Source organism: Chiloscyllium punctatum, chromosome 28 (genome assembly GCF_047496795.1).
Source record: "Chiloscyllium punctatum isolate Juve2018m chromosome 28, sChiPun1.3, whole genome shotgun sequence".
NCBI classification, from domain to species: Eukaryota; Metazoa; Chordata; class Chondrichthyes; order Orectolobiformes; family Hemiscylliidae; genus Chiloscyllium; species Chiloscyllium punctatum.
Genome location: NC_092766.1, coordinates 16,170,919 through 16,182,048, shown reverse-complemented (window position 1 = coordinate 16,182,048; position 11,130 = coordinate 16,170,919). Strand labels below are relative to the sequence as shown.

General features: G+C 53.5%; 1 protein-coding gene across 1 annotated transcript in view; it reads left to right on the top strand.

The window, feature by feature from the left end:
- Positions 1 to 11,130, top strand: part of dcst2 (DC-STAMP domain containing 2) — a 323,844-nt gene that overhangs the window by 294,549 nt on the left and 18,165 nt on the right. Inside the window, exons 7-9 of the mRNA XM_072548765.1 lie at positions 3,093 to 3,139; positions 6,077 to 6,207; positions 9,072 to 9,199. Coding sequence (XP_072404866.1) covers positions 3,093 to 3,139; positions 6,077 to 6,207; positions 9,072 to 9,199 — 306 coding nt within the window. The remainder of the gene's footprint in view (positions 1 to 3,092; positions 3,140 to 6,076; positions 6,208 to 9,071; positions 9,200 to 11,130) is intronic.

Below are 11,130 nucleotides of genomic sequence, written 5' to 3'. Positions count from 1 at the left end.
GTCCCATAGTGCCCAGGATGTGCAGGTTAGGGTGGATTGGCCATGGGAAATTGTCCCGTAGTGCCCCAGGGATGTGCAGGTTAGGGTGGATTGGCCATGGGAAATTGTCCCGTAGTGCCCCAGGGATGTGCAGGTTAGGGTGGATTGGCCATGGCTAAATTGTCCCATCGTGCCCCAGGGATGTGCAGGTTAGGGTGGATTGGCCATGCTAAATTGTCCCATAGTGCCCCAGGGATGTGCAGGTTAGGGGTGGATTGGCCATGGGAAATTGTCCCGTAGTGCCCCAGGGATGTGCAGGTTAGGGGTGGATTGGCCATGCTAAATTGTCCCATAGTGCCCAGGGATGTGCAGGTTAGGGTGGATTGGCCATGCTACATTGTCCCATAGTGCCCCAGGGATGTGCAGGTTAGGGTGGATTGGCCTTGCCTAAATTGTCCCATAGTGTCCAGGGATGTGTAGGTTAGGGTGGATTGGCCATGCTAAATTGTCCCATAGTGCCCAGGGATGTGCAGGTTAGGGTGGATTGGCCATGCTAAATTGTCCCATAGTGCCCCAGGGATGTGCAGGTTAGGGTGGATTGGCCATGCTAAATTGTCCCATAGTGCCCCAGGGATGTGGCAGGGTAGGGTGGATTGGCCGTGCATCTATTGTCCCATAGTGCCCAGGGATGTGCAGGTTAGGGTGGACTAGTCAGGGATAAGTGTGGAGTAGGAGAATGGGTCTGGGTGGGTTGCTCTTCGGAGAGTCAGTGTGGACTTGTTGTGCCGAAGGGCCTGTTTTCACACTGTTGGGATTCTGTGGTCCTCCAAAGAGACTCTGACCGTGCCTGTATCATTCAGACTGACGATAACGTACACTGAACATTCCTCTATAATACATCGGTCTCCCTGTTGTCAGAAGGATATGATTAAGCTGGAGAGGTTCCGAAGGGATTGACCAGGATGTTGCTGGATATGGGAAGCTCTGAGTTATAAAGAAAGTTTGGATAGGCTGGCACATATTGAGTCACAGATCTGTCCAGCACTGAAACAACCCTTCAGTCCAACCTGTCCATGCAGATCATATATCCCAAATTAATCTAATCCCATTTGCCAGCACTTGGCCCATCTCCCTCCAAACCCTTCCTATTCATGTCCCCATCCAGATGCCTTTTAAGTGTTGTCATTGTACCAGCCTCCACCACATCCTCTGGCAGCTCATTCCACACACATACCACCCTCTGGGTGAAAAAGTTGCCCTGTATGTCACTCTTATATCTTTTCCCTCTCACCCTAAACCTATGCCCCTCTAGTTCTGGACTCCCCACCCCAGGGAAAAGACCTTGCCTATTTACCCTATCCATGCCCCTCATGATTTTATAAACCTCTATAAGGTCACCCCTCAGCCTCCGACGCTCCAGGGAAAACAGCCCCAGCCTGTTCAGCCTCTCCCTGTAGCTCAAACCCTCCAACATCTTTGTAAATCCTTTCTGAACCCTTTCAAGTTTCACAACATCTTTCCGACAGGAAGGAGACCAGAATTACACGCAATATTCCAATAGTGGCCTAACCAATGTCCTGTACAGCCCCAACATGACCCTCCCATCTCCTGTACTCAATACTCTGACCAATAAAGGAAAGCATACCAAACGCTGCCTTCACTATCCTATCGACCTGCGACTCCACTTTCAAGGAGCTATGAACCTGCACTCCAAGGTCTCTTTGTTCAGCAACACTCTGCAGGATCTTACTTCTTTCACTGGCACGTAGGAGTTTGAGAGGCAACTTTACAGGAGTTTATAAAATAATGAGGGGTGTAGACAGAGTAAACGGGAGTTACCTTTTCCCTGTGGGAGAAATGGAGGGGGGGGGGGAGGAAGTTCAAGGTTAGGGGGCACATTTTTAAGGTGCGAGGAGAGAATTTTAAAAAAACCATGAGAGGCAAATATTTTACACAGAGAGTCATTCGCGTGTGGAATGAACTTCCTGAGGAAGTGGTTCTACATTTAAAAGAAATTTGGATTAAGGTACATGATTAGGAAAGGTTTGGAGGGATATGGGTCAGGAGCAGGCAGGTGGGACTAGATTAATTTGGGATTATATACTGGTTGGACCATGTGTTTCCGTGCTGTGTGACTCTTTGACTTTATCTCTATAATACACACTGACCGTGTCTGTGTAATTTATACTGACTGTAACATACACTGAACATTTCCCTATAATACTCTTTTCTGTAAACTATACATTGATTGTCCTCACACTGACTTGTCTAAAGAATTCAAACTGACAAAGCCGAAACAAAAGATATTCTAAATCTGAAATACAAAAGGGCAGAATAAGGTGACATTTTTTTAACCGTTTGTTTGGTTTTGGGCAATTGGATCACATGACTGCGATTCCCATTCACTGGCCAAATCAGTTAGACCTAGGTCTCCTCTGTAATTAGGATTTTTTTAAGAAGAGTTTTCATCATCTTCTCTCACTTGCGGGGGCCGGGGTGGGGGTGGGGTGGGGGGGGTGAATGGGGATGATGGTGGTGGTGAGATCTGGCCATCTTTTTGCAGTTCTGAATACAATTGCCTTCTCAGGTCTGTGTCATCTCCAATTTGAAGCAAATTCCAGAAGCTGTTGCTAGGCAGTGTTTTTTTTTTGTTCATAACCTGAGAACTGGTGCAGCGTGTCTCACAAAACATCAAATCCAGTTTCTCCAAAAACTGAGTGTCTATATAATGAACACAGGAGGCTAAATATCTCTGCAACATGTAGACAGTATGTAATAAATATCTAGAATATCAATGGACGAAATGCAATGACTGTTATATTCGGGTTAGTTCAAGGAACAGAGCAATATATAATTGAATGAAAGGGTCCATTCTGTAATTGACAGCTCAATACATTAAGAGTGTCAAGGTTATAATATTTACTTTATGGTTTGGTGGGACAATAATCCTGCATTGAAAGGTTTGAGAGAATGCCTCATGGAAGCCAGGAACAGGTGAAATGAAGAACTAAAACAAAACATTGCATCATTACATTCCTGTGTCTTTTTGCCTTCCAGGAGTTTTATATGGAATTACATTCTTCATTGTTTTATTTGGATGTTACCATTTGCAGATTGCGGAGATATATTCTGCTCTGTCTATTACCCTTCCAGAGAGCAGGTGAGTTGAGGTGGGAACAGACCACTAATGTGAAATTGATTCTCCCCACAGGCATGGATCTGTACTCCCCAGACCTCACCCTTCATTCAATACAGGCAAGTGACGTCTTACAGCTACTTAAAGGGGAGGAGGATCCATGCCTTAATGTCTCAATCTGAAACAACGGAGCTCTGACAGTGCCCGCCTCCCCTCAGCACTGACCCTCCGACAGTGCCCGCTCCCTCAGCACTGACCCTCCGACAGTGCCCCGCTCCCTCAGCACTGACCCTCCGACACAGCCCCCCTCCCTCAGCACTGACCCTCCGACAGTGCCCACTCCCTCAGCACTGACCCTCCGACACAGCCCCCCTCCCTCAGCACTGACCCTCCGACAGTGCCCACTCCCTCAGCACTGACCCTCCGACACAAGCCGCCTCCCTCAGCACCTGACCCTCCGACACAGCCCCCTCCCTCAGCACTGACCTTCCGACAGCGCCCGCTCCCTCAGCACTGACCCTCCGACACAGCCCCCCTCCCTCAGCACTGACCCTCCGACAGTGCCCACCTCCCTCAGCACTGACCCTCCGACACAGCCCCGCTCCCCTCAGCACTGACCCTCCGACACAGCCCCCTCCCTCAGCACTGACCCTCCGACAGTGCCCGCTCCCTCAGCACTGACCCTCCGACAGTGCCCGCTCCCTCAATGCTGACCCTCCAACATTGCCCGCTCTCTCAGCACTGACCCTCCCACAGTGCCCGCACTCCTCAGCACTGACCTTCCAACAGTGCCCGCTCCCTCAATGCTGACCCTCCAACATTGCCCCGCTCCTCAGCACTGACCCTCCAACATTGCCCCGCTCCCTCAGCACTGACCCTCCGACAGTGGCCGCTCCTCAAAGCTGACCCTCCGATAGTGCCTGCTCCCTCAGCACTGACCCTCCGACACTGCCCGCTCCCTCAGCACTGACCCTTCGACAGTGCCCGCTCCCTCAACGCTGACCCTCCGACAGTGCCCGCTCCCTCAGCACTGACCCTTCGACAGTGTCCGCTCCCTCAACGCTGACCGCTCTGACAGTGCCCCGCTCCCTCAGCACTGACCCTCCAACAGTGGCCGCTCCCTCAACGCTGACCCTCCGATAGTGCCTGCTCCCTCAGCACTGACCCTCCCACAGCGCCCGCTCCCTCAGCGCTGACCCTCTGACAGTGCCCGCTCCCTCAGCACTGACCCTCCAACAGCGCCTGCTCCCTCAGCACTGACCCTCCGACAGTGCCCGCTCCCTCAGCACTTACCCTCCGACAGTGCCCGCTCCCTCAGCACTGACCCTCCGATAGTGGCCGCTCCCTCACGCTGACACTCCGATAGTGCCTGCTCCCTCAGCACTGACCCTCCGACGCTGCCCGCTTCCCTCAGCACTGACCCTTCGACAGTGCCCGCTCCTCAGCACTGACCCTTCGACAGTGCCCGCTCCCCTCAACGCTGACCCTCCGACAGTGCCCGGTCCCTCAATGCTGACCCTCCAACAGTTCCCGCTCCCTCAGCACTGACCCTCCGACAGCGCCCGCTCCTCAGCGCTGACCCTCCCGACAGTTCCCGCTCCCTCAGCACTGACCCTCCGACAGCGCCCGCTCCCTCAGCGCTGACCCTCCGACAGTGCCCACTCCCTCAGCACTGACCCTCCGACAGCGCCCGCTCCCTCAGCACTGACCCTCCGACACCACCCACTCCTCAGCACTGACCTTCCGACAGCGTCCGCTCCCTCAGCATTGACCCTCCGACAGTGCCCAGTCCCTCAGCACTGACCCTCCAACAGTGCCCGCTCCCTCAGCACTGACCCTCCGACAGTGCCCGCTCCCTCAGCACTGACCCTTCGACAAAGCCTGCTCCCTCAGCACTGACCCTCCGACAGTGCCCAGTCCCTCAGCAACTGACCCTCCGACAGTGGCGCTCCCTCAACGCTGACCCTCCGATAGTGCCTGCTCCCTCAGCACTGACCCTCCGACAGTGGCCGCTCCCTCAATGCTGACCCTCCAACAGTTCCCGCTCCCTCAGCACTGACCTCCGACAACGCCGCTCCCTCAGCGCTGACCCTCCGACAGTGCCCGCCTCCCTCAACGCTGACCCTCTGACAGTGGCCGCTCCCTCAGCACTGACCCTCCGACAGCGCCCGCTCCCTCAACGCTGACCCTCTGACAGAGCCCGCTCCCTCAGCACTGACCCTCCGACAGTGCCCGCTCCCTCAATGCTGACCCTCCAACAGTTCCCGCTCCCTCAGCACTGACCCTCCGACAGCGCCCGCTCCCTCAGCGGCTGACCCTCCGACAGTGCCCGCTCCCTCAGCACTGACCATCCGACAGTGCCCGCTCCCTCAGCACTGACCCTCTGACAGCGCCCGCTCCCTCAATGCTGACCCTCCGACAGCCGCCCACTCCCTCAGCACTGACCCTCCGACAGCACCCTCTCCCTCAGCACTGACCATCCGACAGTGCCCGCTCCCTCAGCACTGACCCTCTGACAGCGCCCCGCTCCCCTCTGCGCTGACCCTCCGACAGTGCCCGCTCCCTCAGCGCTGACCCTCCCACAGTGCCCGCTCCCTCAGCACTGACCCTCCGACAGAGCTTGCTCTCTCAGCGCTGACCCTCCGACAGTGCCCGCTCCCTCAGCACTGACCCTCCCACAGTGCCCACTCCCTCAGCACTGACCCTCCCACAGTGCCCACTCCTCAGCACTGACCCTCCCACAGTATCCACTCCCTCAGCACTGACCCTCCCACCGGTGCCCGCTCCCTCAGCACTGACCCTCCGACACAGCCCGCTCCTCAGCACTGACCCTCCGACAGTGCCGCTCCCTCAGCACTGACCCTCCGACAGTGCCTGCTCCTCCCTGCTGACTCTCTGATAGAGTGGTTGGGTCACTAATTCACCTCACACTTGACCACCTTGCGTCATTGCTGTTGTCAGGAACGGATCTGCTATCTGTACAACCAGATCACCTCCAAACGCACATCCCTCCTGAAGGCTCTCTTCCAAGCAGTGCAGAAAAATTCCACCGACGCTGGGCACACAAACATCCTCCTTGTCCTGGCTGCACGGTAAGGACCATCCCTCCAGGATTTCACTGGGATTAAACCATCTCCACCTCAGGCCCTTTGTCCCCTCTCTTCAGTACTGGACTATCTTCCACCCGGTGGGACAGTGGCTCAGTGGGTTAGCACCGCTGCCTCATGGCGCCAGGGACCCGGGTTCGATTCCCCCCTCGGGGCGACTCTCTGTGTGGGGTTTGCACATTCTCCCACCGTGTCTGCGTGGGTCTCCTCCCACAGTCCACAGATGTGCAGGTTAGGGTGGATGGGCCATGCTAAATTGTCCCATAGTGGCCCAGGGATGTGCAGGTTAGGGTGGATCGGCCATGCTAAATTGTCCCATAGTGCCAGGGATGTGCAGGTTAGGGGTGGATTGGCCATGCTAAATGTCCCATAGTGCCCCAGGGATGTGCAGGTTAGGATAGATTGGCCATGCTAAATTGTCCCATAGTGCCCAGGGATGTGCAGGTTAGGGTGATTGGTCATGCTAAATTTGTCCCATAGTGCCCAGGGATGTGCAGGTTAGGTGCATTATTCAGGGGCAAATGTCGAGTGGTCGGGTAGGGGAATGGGTCTGGGTGGGTTACCTTTTGGAGGTCGGTGTGGACGTGTTGGGCCGAAGGGCCTGTTTCCCATACAGTAGGGAATCTCGGATTCTTTGAAAGATCAAATCTCGTAACAGGGCAGCTGAAATGGAGCCACACTGCCACTTAGCAATACCAACAGCTGAGACATCTCCAAAGCATAGACAGTGCCTGCTCCCTCAGAGTGTTGCTGCAGTACAAGATCCAGAGAATGTTGTAATTGGAGAACTCCTGCTAGCCCACTGCATCCCAGGAGAATTTTTTTAAAAATCGGTTCGGGAAGGGTGTGCAAAGAGGTTGGTTTTGAGGTGGTTTTGAGGAGGGTTTAAGGTGGCATGCATCGTACGTTCTTGCACAGTTAATTTACGCAGCCCCCTTGATTCACAATGTTCTCCCAATCTGGCCCTTAAAATATTGATGCACTCAAGGGGTCCTCTCACGGTCGTGTCCCCAACCCCGAGATGCCCAGGTTCAAGTCTCAAAGGTGCGTCTTGAACATGGTGATGAGAGGAATAAGTTATTATAAGAAAGCGAGAGGCAGATGCAATGCTATTAAAAGTAAGAGACGCACCTCTGCGCCTCTCCAGGGCTCTCTCATAGAGTCCTACAGCACGAAAACAGACCCTTCAGTTCAAGCGTTGATCCTCCTGCTCCTCGGATGCTGCCTGACCTGCTGTGCTTTTCCAGCACCACACGATTCTCAACTCTGATTTCCTCTTCTTTTGCCTTCGGTCCAACCAGTCCATCATCCCCAAACTAAACTAGTCCCACATCTGCCTTGCTCCTGCCCCCTATCCCTCCAAACCTTTCCTGTTCATTTACTTTATCCAAATGTCTTTTAAAAGGTGTAAACTGTACCTGCATCATCAGGAAGTTCATTCCACACTCGAACCACCTTCTATATAAAAAAAAAATTGCCCCTTGTGACTTCTTAAAATCTCTCTCCTCTCAGCGTAAAAATGTGCCCCCGAATCTTGAAACGCACCCCCTCCCCACCCCCATCCTAGGGAAAAGGCAACAGCTATTAACTCGATCTAAACCCCTCTCTTTTTTTGACAAACTTCTATCTCAATCTCCAGTGAAAAATACCCCAGCCTTTCCTCATAACACAAACCTCCCAGACCCGGTGACCTCCTCACTAAACCTCTTCCAAACCCCTCTCCAGTTTAATAATCTCCTTCCTGTAACAGGGCGACCGGAACTGAACAGAGTTCTCCAGACGAGGCCTCACCAATGTCCTGTACAACCCCAACATGGCGTCCCCAACTCCCTCTGTCTCTTTTCTGCCACAAATTCATCAGCTCACAAATCAGGGCAGGACTTACACACTTAATGGTAAGGTCCTAGGGAGTGTTGCTGAACAAAGAGACCTTGGAGTGCAGGTTCATAGCTCCTTGGAAGTGGAGTCGCAGGGAGATAGGATAGTGAAGAAGGTGTTTGGTATGCTTTCCTTTATTAGTCAGAGTATTGAGTACAGGAGTGGGGAGGTCATATTGTGCTGTACAGGATGTTGGTTAGGTCACTTTTGGAGTATTGCGTACAATTCTGGTCTCCCTGCTATAAGATGGATGTTGTGAAACTTGAGAGGTTTCAGAAAAGATTTACAAGGATGTTGCCAGGGTTGGAGGGTCTGAGCTACAGGGAGAGGCTGAACAGGCTGGGGCTGTTTTCCCTGGAGCGTCGGAGGCTGAGGGGTGACCTTATAGAGGTTTATAAAATCATGAGGGGCCATGGATAGGGTAAATAGACAAGGTCTTTTCCCTGGGGTGGGGGAGTCCAGAACTAGAGGGCATAGGTTTAGGGTGAGAGGGGAAAGGGACCTGAGGGGCAACTTTTTCACACAGAGGGTGGTACGTGTATGGAATGAGCTGCCAGAGGATGTGGTGGAGGCTGGTACAATGACAGCATTTAAAAGGCATCTGGATGGGGACATGAATAGGAAGGGTTTGGAGGGAGATGGGCCAAGTGCTGGCAGGTGGGACTAGATTAGTTTAGGATATCTGGTCGGCATGGACGGGTTGGACCGAAGAGTCTGTTTTCTCGCTGTACATCTCTATGACTCTAAATAGGACTAGATTAGATTGGGATATCTGTTCAGCAGGGATGGTTTGGACCGAAGGGCCTGTTTCCGTGCTGCGTCACTCTATGATGACACGTTCATGTTGAACTGCGCTCGGCACACATCCACCCAAGCTGCTCACCTGCTGGTGTTCAGTCAGACCCGTTCACGGTTCACCCCGTCAGACAGATTGGCTTGTGACCTCCTGGCCCTGTGGCTGGATTTCCCAGGTACAAAGTCTTCGCTTGGATCTCCGCATTCATCGGGGTCTCCCAGAAGTACTGCATGGCCTGTGGTCGCATTGCTGAAGATGAGAGCTCCGAGTACTTTGTTCCTTGTATCACTCCCGGTTGCAAAGGTAGGACGATACTTTTTGTTATTGGTTGGGTTTCTATGGGCGCGATTCGGGAGTTTGGGGGGGGGGGGGGGAAGCGAAAGAGGGCTCGGACCAGGAGGCCACTCAACCCGTCCAACCCGTTCGATCGCGCCCACGGCTGATCTGCGCCGCGATGCCGCCCACCCACCTTGGTCCCTGACCCTTCAATCCCGAGAAAAATCTACCGGTCTCAGTTCCACAGGGTCAAAGTTGTTCGGAGGCGGAGGGCGGCGGTGGAGTGGTTGACCAACGGTGTTCCACGGGGATCGGCGCCGGAGCTGTAAGAAACAGGGAACGTCAAACGGGTAGAACGTGGCGGCCCAGTGCAGGCCCTTCGGCCCTCGAAGTTGCTCCGACCCGTGAAAAGAATCGTCTAACCGACGCTATTCCATAATCACCCGTACGTTTGTCCAATGAAGGGGGTAGGTCCTTGAGCCTGCCCTGACATGCAGTCAGATGGGTTTACAGGGATACGGGCCAAATGCTGGCAAATGGGGCTAGATTAGGATATCTGGTCAGCATGGATGGGTTGGAGCGAAGGATCTGTTTCCATAATTGTACACCTCTATGTCTCTAAGTGGGACTAGGTTAGTTTAGGATATCTGGTGGGCGTGAGCGAGATGGGCCAAAGGGTCTGTTTCCATGATGTATGCTGGCCGATCTTTAACGCCCTCCCACCGTGACCCTTAACCCTCGCTGCTTGCCTTAAAATGCATTCAATGAGGTAGCCCCAACTGGGTGGGGGGAGTTCCACAGATTCTCAACCCCTTGGGTGGAGAACAACCCCCCCCTCCGCCCCGCCCCGCCCCCCCTCAGCTCAGTCCTCAATCTGTTCCCCCTCATTTTGAGGTGACATCCCCTAGTTCTAGTCTCACCTGCCAGTGGAAACACCATCTCTGCTTCTATTTTATCTAATCCCTTCATAATTTTATATGTTTCTATAACATCCCCACCCCGTCCCATTCTTTTAGATTACTTACAGTGCGGAAACAGGCCCTTCGGCCCAACAAGTCCACACCGACCCTCCGAAGAGCAACCCACCCAGACCCATTCCCCTACATCTAACACTACGGGCAATTTAGCCTGGCCAATTCACCTAATAACCTGCACAGCTTTGGACTGTGGGAGGAAACCCACGCAGACACGAGGAGAATGTGCAAACTCCACACAGACAGTTGCCCGAGGCGGGAATTGTACCCAGGTCTCTGGCGCTGTGAGGCAGCAGTGCTAACCATTGTGCCACCTTCTCAATTCCAATGAGTACACTCGCAGTCGACTCAATCTCTCCTCATAAGACAACGTTCTCAACTCCAGAATTAATCGAGTGAACCTCCTCTGCACCCCCTCCAGCGCCAGTACATCCTTTTTCAACTAAGGAGACCAACACTGCACTCAGTCCTCCAAGTGTGGCCTCACCAACACCCTATAGAGCTGCAGCATAACCTCCCTGCTTATCAACTCCACCCCTCTAGCAATGAAGGACAAAATTCCATCTGCTCACCGTGTTATAGGAAGGATGTGGAAGCTTTGGAAAGGGTTCAGAGGAGATTTACCAGGATGTTGCCTGGTTTGGAGGGAAGGTCTTACGGGGAAAGGCTGAGGGACTTGAGGGTGTTAGAGAGAAGAAGGTGGAGAGGTGACTTAATAGAGACGTATAAGATAATCAGAGGGTTCGATAGGGTGGACAGGGAGAGCCTTTTCCCTCAGATGGTGGTGGCTAACACGAGGGGAACACAGCTTTAAACTGAGGGGTGATAGATATAGGACAGAGGTCAGGGGGAGTTTCTTAACTCAGAGAGTAGTCGGGGTGTGGAACACACTGCCTACAACAGGAGTAGACTCACCAACCTTAAGGGCATTTAAATGGGCATTGGATAGGCCGATGGACGAGAATGGAATGGTGTGGGTTAGAT